Genomic DNA, 19,146 nt, shown 5'->3' on the forward strand with positions numbered 1-19,146 from the left:
TCAAACTGTAAACTATTTGGAGACAACAGCAAACATAATATTCCTTTTCTTTTCTTTCTTCATTTTTATAAACCTTGATAATAAAATGAAATTTGGTTCATTATTTAATATCTCTACCACTGCCCTTCTCTTTGTATGGATCAAATATTGTAGTGCTACCAAAGAAGAAAAGGTTGTTGTAGGCTATTGGGGGTACTGGGAATCAAAACTGCTGCCTATCGAACACATTCCATGGTCTCAAATCACTCACCTAAATTATGGATTTGCCACTGTGGATGAAGATGTTGTTCCTGTTCTTACAAATCCAACTCAATTAACCAAAGCAGTAGGTATTGCTCATCAAAACAATGTCAAAGTGTTATTATCCATTGGTGGTTGGTATGGGAGTAGAGCCATGAGCAAAATGGCCGCAACACAAGAAACAAGAACTCAATTTGTTGAAAAAGCAGTAGAGTGGGTATTGGAATTCGGTTTGGATGGCAAGTATTTGAATAGATAGAGCCATGTATTTATTTTCTCCTCTTTTTTTTTTGTTAGGTATTGATATCGATTGGTAAGTTACTTGCAATCATACCATGTCATTTACGCTTTATTTTCAAAAGGGAATATCCAGGAAAAAGTGCGCTTGAATGCAATACACTTGATTATGCAAATGATACAGATAATTACCTACTCGTACTAAAGCAATTGCGTGAAGCACTCGATAACGCGTTTAGTACGATTAAGGTTGCAGCTGAAGATAGTATCTATTATAAGAATCGCAAAGCAAATACAGCAGAAGACAGAAGCCATAAGCTTCTTACTATGGCTGTAGGTACAGCGCCTTTCTTCAAGAACAATGCACCCATCACAGACGTAAGCCATTTTGCTCAAGCAGTCGATTGGATATTTATCATGATGTATGATACTTATGTCGGCAAATCAGTGATTGGACCTAACGCGCCTCTCCAAACATCCATGCAAGCAGGTGCGAGTGGACAAAGTTTCGCTCAGGCTTGGGAAGCATGGGCCACGGCTCATATGCCTCCAGAAAAGATCATTATGGGCTTACCGTTCTATGGGTATGTCTCTAAACCCAAAGAAGACGTGGTTCATCTTAAGCGACTATTGGTTACTGCTCATGCTTCTCGACCTCAAGGCGATACAGATGATGAAATGTCTTCTTCGCCTTGTCCTAACTCTAAACGTGGTTATTCAGGGATGTGGAAATGGCGCTCTCTGTTGAGTTCTGGTGTTTTGCTGGACTCAAAGACACCAGGTGGCCAATGGATCAAGAATTGGGATATGGAATCTCAAACTCCCTGGCTTTATAATCCAGTCACTCATCATTTGATCACCTATGATGATCCTGACAGTATTGCCATGAAAGTTAATTTTGCTATCTGTAAAGGAGGTCGTGGTGTAGGCGTGTGGGATGTATCCTATGACGATTACAGTCAAAAGAAAGGTCAATTACTAGAAGTCATCAATCAAGAACTTGCAAACAATCAAAAAGAAGCTTGCTTAAAGCTAAGCCCTTCTTCTGCTTATAGAGTGGTTGGACCACAATTCAATGCCTTGAGCAAACAACAACTCTATTCTCATTCAACAAAGCTTGTTCCTGCTTGCTACTGCTTCTTTTTGGTCTTTCTCTTGCTTTTCTTGTAAACCAATCAAAACGAATAAAATTTGATTTGCAACCCCCCGGTTGTTCTCTAAAAAAAATCTTTCTTTTCTTCTTTATACACTATGCTTCGACGCACTATTCAACAAAGAGGATTGGCCACGGTGTCTCCTTTGGTCATTAAAAATGCACGCATTCAAGCCTCTGTCATCCTCTCGCGTGCACCTCAAATCACTCGCGATGCCACTCCTTTCGAAAAAGCTTATTTCGATTACCGTGAAAAGCTTGAACGTGAAGAATCAGCAGCCACACCTACTGAATTTTACTTTAAGAAGGGATCAGTTGCTGAGCGTCGTTGGAAAGATGAAGAGAAGGCTCGTCAAGAAGTTATGGCCAACACAACTGAAAGTTTGACTGATGCTGTCAAGGAATCACAAGCCACTTGGGAAAAAGAAAATGCCAGTCTTGTTGCTACTACTCGCATTGAGCAGCAACCTCGAGAAACAGAAGCTGATAGAAAGAATGATACAAAGAGCCTGGAAAGATCACTTCAAAAGACATTGTACTTGATCGTCAAAAAGAATGACCAAGTGAACCCCTGGCAATTCCCTCAAGGTCCTGTTGATAATGCTGAATATTTACATGAGGTAAATTGCATGCGTAAGTAAGAGATAGGAATTAACTGTTTGTTAGGCAGCAGAGCGTACATTGAAGCAAGAGTGCGGCGTGGATATGGATACCTGGTTTGTTGGACGTCAACCTATTGGTGTCTTTAAACAAGCTTCAACCAAGAATGCAGAAGGCAGCAAGACTTTTTTCATGAAGGCTCGCGTCTTTGCTGGTCAAGTGAAGCCTAGTAAAGATGTTGTTGATTTTGCCTGGCTAACAAAGCAAGAATTAGCTAACACACTTTCCCCTGAATACTACAAGGCTGTCAGGGATAGTTTAGGAGATCTTTAAAAGAAATATATAGAATATTGTAAATACATTTTTTTAATAGAAAAAAGAGAAAGAAAGTGAATGGGTATTTTTTTCTAAGCCATCATCATGTTAGATTCAAGTGTGGTTTGGCTACTGTTGCGTTTAGTGGTCTTTAACATCTTGAATACTTTTTTAAAGCCTGGTTTACTCTTTGTTTCGTTTGTATCTGTACTAGCGATCGTAGAAGAAGAAGAAGAGAAGGAGAGCATGGAGCCACCTGGGAGAGACAAGAGTTGTTGGCTTCTGTCTTTAACACCACTCATTCTCTTTTCCCAAACCATACTTGAATGGTGTTCTTGATAGCAACTATTGCACAACAAATCCATTGAGCGTACTTTGTCTGGCTTTGGCCATCCCTTTTGACTTGTGCGACATTTAGCACATTCAAAATCAACCTCTAATTGACCCCATCTTGATTCAGCATGACGCTCTGCTTCACCATATTCATAAAGAGCCAGTTTAAAGACCTTGACAAAATGTTGATTTGGGTCCATGATTCTATGAAATGTGTTATAGTTTTTAGCATGTTGTTGAATGGCTTCAACGAACTGTGTCGTTGCTTTAGACGCAGTCACCAATTGATGCTGATCAAAGCCTGACCAGAATTTACGGCCTTCATCCAGATCAAACAGTAAATCATCGATTTGCTTGATCTCTGCATGAGTATCTTGTTGTTCAAGCGTAAGCTCTTGTCTTCTTTTTTGACAATCCGTGATAGACTTGGATAGCTCTGCTATGGCTTTTTGACAGCTATCGACAATAGAGCGTATTTCCGAGACTTTTTCTTCTGCATCTAAATTCTTGTCACGAGCACGGACATACTTTTTCTTAAACTGGCTTGCCACAAGGGGTACATGATAGAGCTGATGGTATTGGCGCTCTCGTTTTGATTTCTTGTTGCGTCTCTGTTCTGCATATTGACGCACATTATTCAATTCTATTTCATGTTGCTCCAATTCTTGTTTAAGCGTCTCACGGTCCATGGCTAATTTATCGATATCATAGTCGATATGGCGCAATTCTGTAGCGATGCGATGAAGAAGTTGCCTTGCACTGTATATCTTGTGTTGATAAGTATCTTCAACAGCATACACAACTTGATAAAACAGTCTGTTTTTCTTTTGACGTGCCTGAATTTGGTCTTCAATCTCCCTTAAATAATGCATCATTGCCTTAAATGCTCCGTTTTTTCTATTAGCAAATGAAATGATAAGCTCTGCTTTTTCAAGATGAATAGGGTGTGTTTGTTCTTCAGTCATTTTGGGAGTAAAAGAAAGATATAAATAAACAAACAAACAAGAAAGTTTATATTTTTATGTCGGTGTAGTAACTTAAAAAAGGCAACTTGTTTACACTATTTTTATACATCATTGGTCAATCCTTACTTGAAGCCTTTAAAGTGCTTATAGTCAAAATAAACTATAATGTGTACATACATACAAAATATGAGTAAAAGAATGGTCATAGGAAAGAGGTTTTATTCCATATATCAAGATGCCAAGGTGTTATGCCAAGGCTTTCTTCATAATAATAATAATAATAAAAAAGATATCAAAAAGTTTGCCAGTGTAACTCTAATCCTTGTAAATCATTTGTGTAGGAATTCTTGTCCGGGACTATAAAACATGACGTAAAAATGTCTATTTTTTTTTCTTTTCTTTAACTTTTTGTTTTTTTTATTATTATGAGTGACGACCCTAACCATCCAACCAAAGAGCCTTTTACTTCGGCTGGCAAGTCTACAACAGGTGGAAACAGTATTTTATTCAGCACAATAGCAACACCTTTTGCAGCTGTTGGTGGCTTCGTCGACCAAGTTACTCGTAAAGTGACCGATATCATTTCTCCTAAAGACCCAGAACCCACACCTACTGCTACACCCACCACCAAAGAATAGTGTCTAATGGAATCTTTATTGTACAAAAAAAAATTGGCGTATTAAAAAAAAATAAATGATTAGTTAAATTTACATTTGCATCATATCTTCATCTTCCTGTTCAGCATCAGGACCATCCATATTAATGGCCATTTCGTCCAACATTTCTTCCAAAGAAATTTCAGGGAAGTCTTCTTCTTCCTCAGAGGCATCAGTCATTTCATTACCTTCAACAGGTTGAGGAGGCTTATTGGTGTCCTTGAAGATATTGATGGTAGATCTGAATTCAGGATCTTCTTCAATATCACGCATAAACAGTTCCATATCATTTTCAATCTTGGCTTGTTCTTGTTTACGAGGTAACATTTCGTCCACTTCCTTGCCCAATTGTTGCAACTTCCAGTTTCTTTGCTTGGTTTTCTTGCGACGTTGAGGATAAGACTTACGAACAAGGACAACATCAGGTAAGTTGACTTGGTTGAGATGATCAAAATCATTATTGTTGAAGTTAGCACGGGCTAAATCATAACCCATCACAGTATCACCGGGATTCAAGATAGCACCCAAATGAGAACGGGCGATAAACTGTTCATCATTACGACCAAAATCAGACATACGAGCAACATGCACATCACAGAGAACACGCTTGCCATTGACAGGACCTAAAGGCTCGACATCCAACACATAATATTCAATCATAGACTTGGCACTTGCAAGGGAAAGGAAAGGATAACGGTAATATTGTGTTGTGGAGACATCAGCCACAGCCAAAGTATTGACATCCAACAAGTGAATGGAGTTGCTGATACGTGAACAGATCAAGAGTTGGTTGATGTTACCAAAGTTGTTGGCTAATTTTTTGGGTATGCAGACAAGATCATCCTTACAGATGGGCACAATTTCAGCAGAGTAAGTAAATTTATAGTTGCTGACACTTGTATGGATATCTTTTGAAATAAGCTGTTCACTTGTCTTGTACTTCATAGGAACAATAGCACTCAAGAATTCAACCATCTTGATAGCATGGTTACGAGCACCATAGTAGAAATCAATACCATCCTTTGTTTCCTTGATGTTGGTTGTATCTCTGTGCGCATTATGCTTCAAGATCAACTGTTCAAGGTACAAAAAGGTTCGCTTGTGCTCCACCTTTTGACGTAATTGAACCACAGCCTTCCATGTATTTTGTGCAGCTAAACGAGTACATTCATCACACTGTTGACCAGAAACCACATATTCAACTTCAAAGATTTGTTGCAAAATTGTGTTGACAAACACTTCTTTTTGGATCGTCAATTTGACCTTGATACGCTTACTGTGAGGTTCTGTCCAGATGAAACCTGCATCCACCAGACGGACCTTGTTAAGGCCCTTGAGCTTCTTTAAACACAATGTCAATAATTCTCTGGATTCTAGTTGAGCGTTGACCCAGATACCAGGAGGTTGCAAGTAACGTTCACAGTTACGACAAAAGTGAAGTGTAGCTTGCTTGGGAATGCCTTCAGTAATATCGACTTCGTTACGGATACAGTTGACACACATGTTGGCAGCGTTGGGAGGTGTGGGTGCACCACAGCCAGGACACTACAGAAAGACATAAGGTTAGTTATGCTGCGGCACCATAGAACGCTAGGTTATAAACTAATTACCAAGCTATGGAAAAGTTAGTCATACGATCCAACATAAGTTATTCTTTACATACATTAATTGTTCGACAATTTCAGGGTGATAATCCATAATTAATACTCTTTTATCAAGTAGGTTAACCTTTCAAACAAAAGAGAAAAAGAGAAGGAGGAGGAGGGAGCAGAGGAGAAGGATTTAAAAAAAAAAGAAATTTAAGCACAAAAAAGTCCACATCTAAGCCACCACAGTTGCATTAGTCAGATTCCAGTTTTACTAAGCATTGTTGTGCCAAAAAAGAAAAGGTCTAGACGTCTCGAGAAGGAAAGGAACGATCTCTATAATAACCAAAAGAGAAGTTATAATCTACAGCTTGCTACTTTCTGTTTTATAGGGAATTGGGTTCGAGTATGCACACTTTCTCTCGATCTCCGTCTCTGAGTAGACATTCAATGGCCTTCTACATCAACACTGCCAAATACCAAAAATATGACTGAGCAATATCTATTAAGCTATATGACACTTTTGGTGTCATTTAAAGGTCGAAAAAGCAACATGTTCAAAATGGCTAAAAAATCAATTTTTTTGTAGGGGAACTATGTTCTGGTTTTATTTAGACTGAGGGGGGTATGCTGTGCAAGAAGAGAGGGAAAGGAAAAGGTGCATGGATATTACTAGGAAGGAAAGTAAGTTCAATAAAAAAAATTAGTTCTTGTTCATCGGATTGCTTAGTCAATGGAGCACATAAGGAAAGGCAAAAGGCGTTGAATCAAAAACGGAACGCCAATGGCTGGACCATAGACCTTCCAATGTGTTAACACATATTTGTTGAGTGAAGAGGGTTGGGAACACAGACTTGTTGGTGCGGTTGATGGTGGTGTGTAAATTGAGGAATTGTTTTAAGAGTTGAATTGAAGGAGCGGTAAGGGAAGGATCGACGTATGTCGAAAGAATGTGGCACCGGATCTTGTAGCAAAGGCTTGAACATTGTATAGAATTTGACCATTTTCAGCAATAAAACGCCCAGGCATAAAGCCCATTTGGTGAGAAGAGATACGCTTTGAGAAATGTAGCATAAGTCTTGCGTTAACTAGTCTAGTAAAAATCTTGGCATCTGTGTTGATAAGTGAAATGGGACGCCAATTCCGAAGGTTGGTCAAGTCCCCTTTCTTGGGCAAAAGTACCATACAAGTTCCGATCTGAGTTATGCATTGTCGGCTTTGTATTGGAGGAGTCGTTCCTGCATTTGAAGCATGTCGTCTTTCGTAAGTTATGGTTCCTGTGTCCGAGAGTGCGACAGCTCTGTTTCGAGTTACAGGGACGTTGTAAGGAAACACTGAGGATTTTTTAAGTATAGTAACTTTGTCTGCTGCCATCTTGTTCGTGATGGGTTCTGGAGATTTGCTTGTTCTTAAGCGTTTTCTTGAGGGATGAGGAAGACGAGATGAAGGCTCGGTTGGCGCTGGAGTCAGAAATTGTTCAGGGTCGACGATGTTAATCGTATTCTCAGCTTTAGAGGATGTACTATCGACTATCTTACTGAGAGTGTGGAAAGTAGTAACGATGGGTAGTGCTTGATTGTTGATACTGTTGTTTGTTGGCAAGATATCTGTATTTGAAGATATTATCGAAGTTTAAAAGGCGCCAAAGTGTTCTTTAGCGGAAAGGATGGGGAATCGTTTTTTTAAAGGGGTTCACCTGAGGAAGTTGTGATTAAAACTTCAACTTTCTTTATTTTCTGAAGTTACTCGATGAAAAGCAGCGATATCAATATGTTTTAATGTTTAAATAAGTCCCTAGAAGATAGGGATTCTTATAATTTTTTTTTGTCTAAACTCTCTGCTGCAAAATATTGACTTGTAGTCAAAAAGCGTTAAAAACGTTTTTGTTCTTTTTCTCGGAACTTTTCCTTTAAACATACTGCTTTATTGGTACTATTTGATAGAGATTAATAATATCTATAACTTTTGTTATTATACCAAGAAGATCTGAGTGCGTTTTGATGTTGTTTTACAACAAAGTTAAAATTTAATGATTTTGAGATTATGGTCTGGTTTGATTGTGTTTAAACTTCGTTTGAATTCTTTTAAGCAGTCTGTACCTTAAATGCTTTTAAAATCTAATATGTTTTGATGAAAAAAAACGATTGTTGAGATCAATAGACACAGCATCTTTTATTTCTATTCGAGCAGTTTACATAAAGAGATACAGCTTATATGAGCATAAGCAGGCAAATTCTATGCAGCTTTAAATCAAATCGTTTGGCAAGCATGTTACACAATTGTTAGCTTGTTCGTTTTGAATGCATTAAATAAAGCCGTGCACGATGAAAGGAGTTGAGTCCCCTTAGAATCCTTTGCTGGACATTTTTTAGTGGTCAATTTATATGGCAATGAACAATGATTATTGCATGGTGTTACCTCACTGAGTTCTATGTCAAATTTAAAAATAATTTTCTTCTTTTAATTTCTCTTTATTTCTTTCATGTCTGTTCATCTTCGACAAAGGCGACACGAGTCTGATGGGGCTTCAGAGAGGCTTATAGACGTTGACTTTGATGACTCTAAAAAAGTAACATAGACGCGTTCTCTATTGTAAACTAACATAAGCTTAGTATGGCAAGGATTTTGTACCTTTGCAACGTTCTCTGACTGGTCACCGTATTGCTTTATCCATACTTACTTTGGTAGCTACTTTTGTTACTTTCTATAAGATTTGGAGTCCTGCAGAAGTTGTGTATGTATCTTTAAGTTTTATCTTGTCATTAACTAAGCTATAGATTTGATGAAGTTCATTTTGGTAAATTTGCTGGTTATTACTTGCAGAGAACCTATTATTTTGACGTTCATCCTCCTTTGGCTAAGCTCATGATTGCAGGTGCAGGCTACCTCTTGGGTTTTGATGGTCATTATGACTTTGCTAATATTGGTGATAGTTATGTGGATCACCAAGTGCCTTATATTGGATTACGTGCCTTGCCTGCTACACTCAATGTCTTTTGTGCCATGTTGATTTATGGTATCATGCAAGAATCTGGTTATGCACTTCCTATCTGTGTCTTGAGTACTGCCATGTACGTGTTTGATAATGCCATGGTCACTCAGAACAGATTGATCTTGTTGGACAGTATGTTGTTGGTCTTTATGTTGGCTACTGTGTATAGTTACATCCGATTCCGTAAATTGAGACACATGTCATTTTCTGCTGCATGGTGGACATGGCTTCTTTGTACAGGTATCTTCATGGCCTTGACATTTAGGTAAGTACAAACATAGTCAAGGGTTGAGTGAATTAAGATCGTCCTTCAGTGTCAAAATGGTAGGTCTTTTCTTAGTGGCCTTGATTGGTCTTTCTGTGATTTATGATTTGTGGCATCTGTTGGATATTCGTTGTGGATTGTCTATGGTAAGATATTCACTTTTAACAAAAGTACATTGATAGAAGGAGGATTTTTTTTCTTGTATAGGATCAAGTCCTGAAGCACGTTTATGCTCGTGCTGTTGCTCTTATTATCTTGCCTATCACTATCTATCTGTTCTGGTTCTATGTTCATTTTGCTATTTTGAATGAATCTGGTCCTGGTGATAGTTTCATGTCAACGCGTTTCCAAGATACGTTGAAGAACAGTCCCTTAAAAATGGCTGCTTTAGGCAAGTGCATACATATACTACCATACTAGGCTAATCATAGACAACTAGACATTCATTATGGTGATGAAATTACCATGAAGCACAAAGACACCAATGCCTATCTTCACTCACACGACCTTCATTACCCTCTTCGTTATGAAGATGGTCGTGTCAGCAGTAAAGGTCAACAAGTGACGGGTGTGATGGAATCCAACGACAACTGTTTCTGGCGAATTAAACCTACAGAGGACCACCAAGACCCCACACGTCCTGTCAAAAATGGCGATATTGTTCAATTGGAACATGTTGTCACTGGTACCAACTTATTGACACACGATGTCGCTTCACCTTGGATGCCTACAAATGAAGAAATCACGACAGTTCCTCTTGAGAGCCGTTATGAAGAAACCCTGTTTAAGATCGTATTTGATGACGAAGAGGACAATAGTGTATTAGAGACTCATATGACACCTTTCCGTTTGATTCATGAAGATACGAAAGTAGCTGTTTGGGTGCACAACAAGAAATTACCTGAATGGGGTCTTGGTCATCTCGAAGTCAATGGTAACAAGAACGCAGTCGACAAGACCAATTACTGGGTTGCTCAAGAAATCAAGGGCAAGAATGCCACCGAGCTCAATGCCCATAAACAAGAAAAGGAATTGGGACATATGCCCTTTATCAAGAAGTTCTTTGAATTGCAGTCTCGCATGATCAGCCATAATGCAGGTCTTACTAAACCTCATCCTTATCAATCTGGACCTATTACATGGCCCTTTATGATCCGCGGTGTGTCTTACTGGTCTAATGAAGAGACACGATCTCAAATTTACTTGACAGGTAATGTGTTTGGTTGGAATTTGTCTGTGGGTAGTATTGCTGTATTTGTTGGTATTGTGTTAGCCGATGTCTTGGCTCGTCGTCGTGGTATTGAGCCTATTGAAGAGCCTGTTCGTCACCGTATGATTCAGTCTGCCGGTTTCTTTTTCGTTGCTTGGGCCTTGCATTATTTCCCCTTCTTTTTGATGGGAAGATCCCTTTTCCTTCATCACTACTTGCCTGCTGCTACTCTGAACTATTTGTTAGTGGGTGCCATATTTCAATTCATCTATGTAGACGGTATTGATTCACCTGTGTCTTTCTTGGGCCGTCAATTAAGATCTACACGTCGAACAAGCATGAAAGCAGAAGTCAGTTGGAAAACATATGCAGCTGTGGGTGCTACCATTTTACTTCAATTTGGCATGTTTATGTTTTTGGCTCCTTTGACGTATGGTACTCCATTGACTTTGGAACAAGTAAGAAGTCATCAATTATTAGATGGCTGGAAACTTCAATATGGTATGTAGATTGTCTAAATTGACATGGAACTAACTTGTTTGTCTAGCCAAATAAATCCCCTACCCCCTTTATGGATACCTTTCAATAAAAGAGATTAAAAACCGTCACTCGTTAATTTTTTTTTCTTTAAGCATGTCTTCTCTTACAAGCATAGGCGTCAGTAAGCTATCCCTATCTCTATAGTTTCCATATTCATGTTTATTAGACAAGAATAAAAAATCGTTTGCTCCTACAGCAGTCAGGCGAAAAGAACGTAAACCAGCATCGACTCAGCCTGTTGAAATCCAGGCTCAACCACCCACTTTACCTGCTACCATCGGCCAACCTACCCATACCACACGTAGCGTGCCACCTATCACTGCTGCTCCCACCCATACCACGAGTAGTATACCACCGATTGTTGCTGCTCCTTCACCTAGTGCTATCTTGCCTAAAGAAGAACCCTTGACACAAGAAGAATTGGCCATCAATGCCAACAGTTCACAGCGAAAACGCCCTCGACCTACTGTACCTGTTATTGAAGAGCCTTCGCATGCAGCACCTCGCGTAGCTGCAGCACCCTCGCCTATTGATGCACCTTCTCCTATGGCACCTATCGAACGACCCGATTGTCGATTGGACGCATCAGCTCCTTTGCTTAAAATTGAACGCATGACACCTGATGTTAGAACCAAACTAAACTTGGGAGAATCAAGTGGACAGCCAACCACACAACCTGCTGCACAGATCAACACAATGAAAAAAGACGAGGATGAGAATCGAGACGAAGCATTGTTAGCATCGGATGATGAAGAGATTGACATCCAGAATAACACGCCAGAACCTATTACAGCTCCTTCTCCTCCTCCCATCACACCTCCTCCCATCACACCTCCTCCCATCACACCTCCAGTCCCTAAAAAACAAACTGCCAAACGAACTCAACCTCGTAGAGCCAAAACTCCCAAACCAGCCATAACCAATGTACCAGAAACAAGCACTGGATCACGATCATCGTCTAGACAAGCCAAGGTAAAAGCAACAGAGGCTATCGCATCTCAACCAGCTTTACTTGAAGATGACTCTGATGATAATGAAGAAGCAGTGATCATCACAGCAAAACCAGCTAAAAAAAACAAAGGCAAAGGTAAACCATCTACTGCTATTACACCTGGATCTAGCAATAGAGCAACACCTGTCTCTATCAGTATTGGTGTACCAAGCCAAACTGAACAACAACAACAAGATTCATACGAATCCTGTACGACAGACAGCGACGAAGAGATTGCTCGTCTTCAAGGAAGAAGAACTAAAAGAGCGAAAAGAACAGGCCAAATGATCCGTAAACCTCATAAATTTGCCTACCGTCTTGTTGAAAATATGCGTACGTTGGACGACATCACAGATGATTTGAACAAGATAGACAACCTTGATAAGCCCATGTCGACATTTACAAAAGATGTGGATGGTATTGTGAGTAAAGCGTTTAAAGAAATGGAAACAGCTAGAGAAGCCAAGAAAAAGACAGAAGAAGCCAAAAAGACCATGTCCCCAGAAGAATTAGAAGCACTCAAGAAGAAAGAAGAAGCTGAAGAAGCTGAAGTAGCTCGACAGAAATTATTAGCAAAAGAAAAAGATGATGAAAGACGAAGACGAGAAGCAGAGAATGTATTGGCTGAATCGTAAGTCTATCTGTTATTCAATCCTAGCTGACCTGAATAGATCAAATGCGGTTCAAGTGCGTTTAGTGAATGGTGAAATTGTGCTGGACACAGATACGTTGACTGTAGAAAGAACAGCACCTGAATCAAGTATGGCAGAAGGTGCTATGGAAGTAGTAGAAGAAAACTCAATGACAAGAAGAGTCAACAGTGCTACCTATGGCAAACGAAAAGCATCTTCTAAATGGGACGATGCAGAAACACAGCAATTTTATGAATGTCTTTCACAGTTTGGTACTGATTTTGAGATGATTTCTATCATGATGCCTGGTAGAACTAGAAATCAAATTCGATTGAAATACAATAGAGAAGAACGTCTTCATCCTGAAAAAGTAACAGAATACATGATTTCAAAAAGAAAGCCCATGGGTAAGAACAATATACATATTTAGAAGGAAAACTAATGTACAAAAAATATATATGATAGATATTGATAAATATAAAGAAATGGCAGGTATTGATACACTAGAAGCAGTTCCCGAAGATTTTCATGAAATGCAACTGGGATAAAATAAAAACGTATTTACATTAAAACCATGGCTTGAATAACACCTTCTTTTTGAATCTGAATGGTTTTGTGTTTAGGAGGAGGTAAAGGCATATCTGAGTCTTGGTGCTGAGTGGGTACAATGATATGTCCATCAGGTAAAAGACGACCTAAATAAATAAACTTGATACGAGCATTTGGATTTAAATGAGGTAACAGTTCTTTTCGAAGCCCACCCACTGTTAAATAAGGTGGGTGAATAGGTACTTGAATAGGAATATCTTGTCCATTACTTGATAGTCGAACAAGGATAGGCCAAGTAGTATTCTTTTCAATCGTATGTTGTGGCATAGCTATTCATTTCTTTTTCTTTAAATGTCTTATCTTTATTCTATTTTGCTTACACTTGGGTTGCTCATGAGTCACATTAGGCACATCTTGTTCATGAGAAGGTATTGACGAACAACAGCCCATTTTTAAGTAAAAGAAAAAAAAAAAGAAAAAGAGAAAAAGAGAAAAAAGAACCAATGATGTTTTTAATTACTAAATTTGTGATAAATGTCAATCATCTTCTTGTAATACTAACAGACGATGAGCCCTTTATTTTTATTTTATTCAACACATCACTTACATTCTTCTTGGTCTTCATCTTGTTTATGAATCCAACTATGCTTACTGATTCTGTTCTTCACAAAAGAAGAGAATAAAATACATTCCAATACAATAAGGGAGTCAATGGACAGTTGAATAGCACCACACACAATAAACTGAAGAGGTGATTGAGTATAGACAAAATAAAACAATTTAAATGCATCACCAAAAAACTAAGAAAAAGAAAGAATGAATAACATATAATATATATATATATATATTTTACCCAAGAAGCCAAGACAAGTAAACTAAAACCAGCAGTTGATCTATGCTTGAAATTCGATATGCATTGAGGCAAAGGTAATGTACTTTCAACACCGAGACTTAGTGCACCTATCATCTCGATATAAGCAGAATTATTTCTAAACATTAAAAATGAAAGTGCAACCAAAGTGGTAAAGATCAATAGACAATTGACATAGTCTAGATAATGATCCCATTCCCAAAAAGGCATACGCCAAGCTCTTCTTAGTGAATGCCGTTGTTCTATATCAAAGCCTTCTTCTTCAGCCCGTAAGTCTTGTTCTATTGAAGAAGAAGAGAAGGAAGAACGTAAATCACTATAGAGTACAGCAAAACTTTGATCATGCTTGTATCGTACGACAATTTCTAGCAGTACCAGCATAGCAAGAACCATCGCTATTGATTGTAAAAGAAGTGTTGTATCAAACTGTTTTCCTATCCTATAGGATACATAAGAGCAAAATACTCACTCATACTAAAGTTACCAAAAAAAGATACGAAGAATACTAGTCATCATATAAAATAAATAGGTGTATATACACATATGGGGTCCTTACTTTGCAAACAAAAGGACACCACAAGTTACTGGATTAAATCCTCTACTTGACTTTTGGCGTCGAATAAGAAGATACTAATCGTATATCAGTTTATCTTCTTGTTCAAAGCTCAAATTTACTTGGTCAACATAGCCTACAACAGGCCCTATAATCATAGCTGCTGATAACCCTATAGAAGCAATATTACCCATTATTGTTTTTTTTGAAAGAAAAAGGGGGAGTAAAAAAAAAAAAAAAGAGGGAAAAACGATACTCCATTTTTTTTTTTATGTAGAATGCATATTTAACCAATCCTAATTTTTTTTTTTCAATTCTTTAGGATCAATCAGTGTACCTGTAACGAAGCTAACTTGATGACGTTTTTGGATACACATATCAAATGAATTTGTATCCCTTGCATGGAGCTCTTTGCACCAAGAAACAGAAAAGGCTTACAGATGAAACCGGATTGCACCTAGGCTGTAAGTCTCACTTAAATATTTACCGAGCAGCTCACTGTCACAGAAATGAAACTCATCAGACTCTCCAACTCAATGGATCAAGTGTGCTTTAATAAGATGTTCTATTTGAATAAACAGTTTGGTAGTGGGTGACTTGTTCATGTAACACAGACGCCAGACAAACAACAATGTATACGCATCTTCTTTTCTTAGGTGTACAAAGGTAGCATAAACCTTATTCATACACGAATAAGTACCTTCAAACAATGTCTGCTACTATCCACGGTGCCACTAGAGTCGGCATGGGCAAAAAAAGCAACTTGTAAAAAATGGTCAAAATGACCTTTTGAGCAAAGGGTATTACCCATGAAAAAGCTCGTTTGACAACTCTTAATCTTCTTTTTGACGCTTCAAGACAAAAAATAGAGCTATCGACAAGCATAAATACTCGAAACGTGCATCAGAAGCTCTAGTTTTTGGTAAATGTGTTTGCTAAACAGTTGTGCTATAGGTCTGATCCAACCGAAATAAGCCAAGGTCATCTCTAGGTATTTCTGAGGAAAAAAAAACGAGTTTACCAAGATGAAAAAGGCGACTTAATTTGAGTATTGCCTTCAAATCTCCATTCAAAGTTTATTGTACACTGTTATCAGTATAAAAGAGGCTCTTTAATAGACATTAATAAGTAAGTGCGTACTTAATTATGTATCATTCAATACACAAAACGCACTCTAGTAGGATTTGCTATAGTACATGGCACTCTTGAGACTAAAGTATAACTAATGATGGATGTCTTGTAGAAAGAGGGTTCCGTATTTCAAACCCAATTTTCTTTTTCTAGTGTGTATTCGCTGCATTTGAATATCATTTCTTTTTTATTGACATTCACAAACCATAATCGCGTTTTGATCCAGTTGTTACAAAGACTAGACAACAGATTCACAAAAGCAAAACGTAATGGCATAGTACAATCAAAGCAACATCGCTGTAGCTCAATAAGTGAACTGTACTCTGATCAACTCGCACTAACAATAAAAGACAACAATAAAGCAACAGAGGTGAGTGGATAAAGCAGTTATACTAGTGGACTCAACCCATTACTTTTATTTAAGACTGTTTTTGCCAATAACTAAAGATGAATAGACAATGCGCAAGCACACGATCTAGTCAACCACAAGTACTGACTGTAAAACAAGAAAAAGACAACTATTACTTACATTAAAGACACCAGACAAAACCTTCTTCAGTCCAAGAAAAGAAAAACAACATAAACGAAGAAGTGCACCTACTTTTTCAACAGTTAAACCACAACACAACAAAAAAGAAAAGAAAAGTAGAGATGGGAAGGAGGGGGAACACGCTAGTAAAAAACAAAAAGGAATTTGGTATACACAGCACAAACATATTGTGGATTTGATTAGGATGATCAAGCCTAACCAAACCCTCTTCTTGCTTCAATAAGAGCTGATCAGACTCTTAAACAGACAAGACTGAAGAAAGCAGACGGCATTGCGAAGATCTGTTGAGTCCTTCAATGGATACCTTGAAACGCTTGAAAGAACCAGAATCAGAGGGAGACAGTCTTGCACCAGTAACACACCATGATGACCAACCTTGGAGACGCCTTAGACACCACCATAAGTAGAGTATACCTAGGGATCTTGAGCTTGCTAACCATAACAGGGTAGAACCAGGGAGAGAGTCAGTCTTGGACCAGTAACAGACCTTGATGACCAGCCTTGCAAACACCTAAACAAAAGGACTTTAGTGTATTATACTTTTAACACCATTGGAAGATACTTACTAGATATCCACTGAGCCATGAGAGCCATTCTTGATTGACCTTGAGACTTGCTGAGTAACCTTGGAGACACCTGAGAGAAAGCCTTGTCGATAGAGAAAGACCAGTTTCAGTCTAGAAAGTGACACCATGCCTTCTTTTTTCCCTTTGTGTATACAAGTACCCCGAAGTACAAGTATTTGCAGTAGTTTGAAGATAGCTCGTCTTCTGTCTTTGTATGTGAATGCTACTGCGCATTCTTTTTTTTTTCCCTTTGTGTATGTACAAGTACCCCGAAGTACAAGTATTTGCAGTAGTTTGAACAAGCTGACCAGACTTGAACAAATGCATCTCTTTTCTGAACAAGAGCTAACCACTCTCTTGTCTTTGTATGTATGAATGCTACTGCGCATTCTTTTTTTCCCTTTGTGTATACAAATACCCCGAAGTACAAGTATTTGCAGTAGTTTGAACAAGCTGACCAGACTTGAACAAATAGATTTCTTTTTCTGAACAAGAGCTAATCACTCTCTTGAACAGAATATCAGGCAACGCTAAACCCAATCTTGAGACAAAAGATGGCTAGTCTTCTGTCTTTGTATGCATGAATGCTACTGCGCATTCTTTTTTTCCCTTTGTGTATACAAGTACCCCGGAGTACAAGTATCTATGTATTGAGAATCAGTAAACCCAAAAACCTGATCTCTGCAGCCAGTTAGTACGTACGTGTATAAACAATCGCTAGGGACAATAGCTTTTGGTTACACGAGTCTTAGTATAACGTCATATCTAAACAGCGCCAAAAAAGCAAAACACTGAACAGATACAGCTACACGGCTGGAAGGTAGCACTCTTTTAGCTCCATAGGTTAGCTAGACAAGAGTTTGGCTACCCTGAGCAATATGGTCTTTATTTTGACAACAATGTAAAAATAAAAGACAAGGGTTTGAAAAAGAAAAAATTTTTTCTGGAAATAAAAATACCATATTCGAAGTCCGGTGGCTTAGCCAATCAATCTGTTGCCTTGGCCACTTTAAGAGATTGGCTACTTTAAGAGATGCATGAACAAATGGCCTTTGTGTTATTTTCTTATCAGATGCATTATAAAGTTGCTTGTTGTACACCAAATGATAGCAAGAAACTTAGGGTTATGCATGCATAGGTAAGCAGATTGAGCCTTCTAGCAGGTATAAAGTTGCATATATGGATAGATAGAATCTATAAGAAAAATATAAAGGTGTTAAAAGTGATGAAAAAAAAAAGACTTGTCTTGTGAAACTCTTCACCAAAGCTCAATCAATAAGGCCAATAGTTGCTTTGCTTTTAAACAGCAGTTTTTTTTTGGCTGTAGATAAAAGAGGACAAGGGTTGCTTTGGAATTAATAGAGCGATTATTGATTCGTAGACAATGTTTTCTCACATCAGTGACGACCAAAAGACATGTTTACATGACTAGAAGAGAAAACCAATTCTAACCCATCATGTCTTATAAAAGACTTGTAGTCTTAGCAGCAAAAGCCAAGATTTGCCTGTAGTTCCTCACACAAGCAATATATATATATATATATATATATATATATATTCTAACAGCCCATAATAAGGAAATACTTTTCTAGCATCAATAAATATACTACAAGAGAAAGTATAGTTTTGTTTATTTTATTTTATTTTACTTTTATCTATAGATTCTCTCAGCTCTTTAACAATCTTCACTTTCAAAGGAAACATGCTTGATAGTAAACAATCGAATCAAAGCAAAGAAGTATGCATCTAACAGCTTTATGACAGGGCTATTTTATGATACTGCTTATCTTTGATATCGCACTATAGAACATATAGGCTTAAGGCTAAACACGCACATACACACATACACACACACGCTTCAGCTACTAGCAAGTATTTGGATAAAGACTGCAACAGCCTCCACTCGAACACAAGACACACTTACCTATCCCCATACTAGCACTTGTGCACTCGGAGACCAAAGCTTAGAAAATCTCTGTAAATAATCAACAATCCTCACTCTACTGATATTCTGATTTCTGCTCGATAACCTCATCAGCTTGCTCAGATTCACTATATGGCTGTGTTGTGAATATCAAAGCTTCTTCTTCTTCTTCTTTTTTGGGTAGTGGCTCCTGATTTGCACCAATACAACCCTCTCCTTTTAGCCTCTGTATCTCTTGTTGTAAGCAGTAGTGGGCTTTCTTGCTTTACCATCAGGACTCATCTTTG

At 38.2% G+C, this 19,146-nt stretch overlaps 9 protein-coding genes across 9 annotated transcripts; 5 read left to right on the forward strand and 4 right to left on the reverse strand.

The window, feature by feature from the left end:
• The first annotated feature begins 71 nt into the window (after positions 1–71).
• Positions 72–1,723, forward strand: B0P05DRAFT_537165 (glycoside hydrolase). The gene is made up of 4 exons (XM_051577694.1): positions 72–479; positions 538–553; positions 603–1,420; positions 1,481–1,723. Exons 1-4 carry the CDS (start codon positions 86–88, stop codon positions 1,645–1,647), a joined length of 1,395 nt encoding a protein of 464 aa, XP_051436212.1. The 5' UTR covers positions 72–85; the 3' UTR covers positions 1,648–1,723.
• A 1-nt stretch (position 1,724) lies between these two features.
• Positions 1,725–2,621, forward strand: B0P05DRAFT_537166 (39S mitochondrial ribosomal protein L46-domain-containing protein). Its single transcript, XM_051577695.1, has 2 exons — positions 1,725–2,250; positions 2,297–2,621. The coding sequence occupies exons 1-2, from the start codon at positions 1,729–1,731 to the stop codon at positions 2,561–2,563; spliced, it is 789 nt and encodes a 262-aa protein (XP_051436213.1). The 5' UTR covers positions 1,725–1,728; the 3' UTR covers positions 2,564–2,621.
• B0P05DRAFT_489165 (uncharacterized protein) lies at positions 2,622–4,056 on the reverse strand. Its single transcript, XM_051575296.1, has 2 exons — positions 4,021–4,056; positions 2,622–3,938 (listed from the first exon to the last, which is right to left on the reverse strand). Exon 2 carries the CDS (start codon positions 3,841–3,843, stop codon positions 2,638–2,640), a length of 1,206 nt encoding a protein of 401 aa, XP_051436214.1. The 5' UTR covers positions 3,844–3,938; positions 4,021–4,056; the 3' UTR covers positions 2,622–2,637.
• A 127-nt stretch (positions 4,057–4,183) lies between these two features.
• On the forward strand, positions 4,184–4,515 carry B0P05DRAFT_537169 (uncharacterized protein). The gene has a single exon (XM_051577696.1). It carries the CDS (start codon positions 4,269–4,271, stop codon positions 4,479–4,481), a length of 213 nt encoding a protein of 70 aa, XP_051436215.1. The 5' UTR covers positions 4,184–4,268; the 3' UTR covers positions 4,482–4,515.
• Positions 4,516–6,257, reverse strand: B0P05DRAFT_603324 (NMD3 family-domain-containing protein). Its single transcript, XM_051583293.1, has 2 exons — positions 6,163–6,257; positions 4,516–6,113 (listed from the first exon to the last, which is right to left on the reverse strand). The coding sequence occupies exon 2, from the start codon at positions 6,000–6,002 to the stop codon at positions 4,551–4,553; it is 1,452 nt and encodes a 483-aa protein (XP_051436216.1). The 5' UTR covers positions 6,003–6,113; positions 6,163–6,257; the 3' UTR covers positions 4,516–4,550.
• Positions 6,258–8,539: 2,282 nt separating this feature from the next.
• Positions 8,540–11,167, forward strand: B0P05DRAFT_508217 (family 39 glycosyltransferase). The gene is made up of 7 exons (XM_051575566.1): positions 8,540–8,654; positions 8,698–8,819; positions 8,863–9,342; positions 9,392–9,488; positions 9,550–9,737; positions 9,774–11,053; positions 11,100–11,167. The coding sequence occupies exons 1-7, from the start codon at positions 8,568–8,570 to the stop codon at positions 11,105–11,107; spliced, it is 2,262 nt and encodes a 753-aa protein (XP_051436217.1). The 5' UTR covers positions 8,540–8,567; the 3' UTR covers positions 11,108–11,167.
• An 18-nt stretch (positions 11,168–11,185) lies between these two features.
• On the forward strand, positions 11,186–13,263 carry B0P05DRAFT_570730 (uncharacterized protein; the record flags this gene model as incomplete). Its single annotated transcript, XM_051581330.1, has 4 exons — positions 11,186–11,213; positions 11,259–12,714; positions 12,755–13,122; positions 13,181–13,263. 4 exons carry the CDS (start codon positions 11,186–11,188, stop codon positions 13,261–13,263), a joined length of 1,935 nt encoding a protein of 644 aa, XP_051436218.1.
• Positions 13,264–13,276: 13 nt separating this feature from the next.
• Positions 13,277–13,714, reverse strand: B0P05DRAFT_586146 (uncharacterized protein; the record flags this gene model as incomplete). Its single annotated transcript, XM_051582489.1, has 2 exons — positions 13,277–13,593; positions 13,645–13,714. The coding sequence occupies 2 exons, from the start codon at positions 13,712–13,714 to the stop codon at positions 13,277–13,279; spliced, it is 387 nt and encodes a 128-aa protein (XP_051436219.1).
• An 87-nt stretch (positions 13,715–13,801) lies between these two features.
• On the reverse strand, positions 13,802–14,882 carry B0P05DRAFT_570731 (uncharacterized protein; the record flags this gene model as incomplete). The annotated part of the gene is made up of 5 exons (XM_051581331.1): positions 13,802–13,821; positions 13,872–14,007; positions 14,118–14,574; positions 14,692–14,765; positions 14,811–14,882. 5 exons carry the CDS (start codon positions 14,880–14,882, stop codon positions 13,802–13,804), a joined length of 759 nt encoding a protein of 252 aa, XP_051436220.1.
• Positions 14,883–19,146: the final 4,264 nt, after the last annotated feature.

Source organism: Gilbertella persicaria (assembly GCF_025201335.1).
Source record: "Gilbertella persicaria strain CBS 190.32 chromosome Unknown B0P05scaffold_14, whole genome shotgun sequence".
Classification (NCBI taxonomy): Eukaryota; Fungi; Mucoromycota; class Mucoromycetes; order Mucorales; family Choanephoraceae; genus Gilbertella; species Gilbertella persicaria.

Bases quoted from the DNA above. Each gene is read 5' to 3' on its own strand.
- B0P05DRAFT_537165 (XM_051577694.1), top strand. From the start codon at position 86: ATGAAATTTGGTTCATTATTTAATATCTCTACCACTGCCCTTCTCTTT. The intron at 1,421-1,480 runs CCTATGACGATT...ATCAAGAACTTG, and splicing joins TGTAGGCGTGTGGGATGTAT to CAAACAATCAAAAAGAAGCT.
- B0P05DRAFT_537166 (XM_051577695.1), top strand. From the start codon at position 1,729: ATGCTTCGACGCACTATTCAACAAAGAGGATTGGCCACGGTGTCTCCT. The intron at 2,251-2,296 runs GTAAATTGCATG...ACTGTTTGTTAG, and splicing joins ATGCTGAATATTTACATGAG to GCAGCAGAGCGTACATTGAA.
- B0P05DRAFT_489165 (XM_051575296.1), bottom strand. From the start codon at position 3,843: ATGACTGAAGAACAAACACACCCTATTCATCTTGAAAAAGCAGAGCTT.
- B0P05DRAFT_537169 (XM_051577696.1), top strand. From the start codon at position 4,269: ATGAGTGACGACCCTAACCATCCAACCAAAGAGCCTTTTACTTCGGCT.
- B0P05DRAFT_603324 (XM_051583293.1), bottom strand. From the start codon at position 6,002: ATGTGTGTCAACTGTATCCGTAACGAAGTCGATATTACTGAAGGCATT.
- B0P05DRAFT_508217 (XM_051575566.1), top strand. From the start codon at position 8,568: ATGTCTGTTCATCTTCGACAAAGGCGACACGAGTCTGATGGGGCTTCA. The intron at 8,655-8,697 runs GTAACATAGACG...ACATAAGCTTAG, and splicing joins ACTTTGATGACTCTAAAAAA to TATGGCAAGGATTTTGTACC. The intron at 9,489-9,549 runs GTAAGATATTCA...TTTCTTGTATAG, and splicing joins TTCGTTGTGGATTGTCTATG to GATCAAGTCCTGAAGCACGT.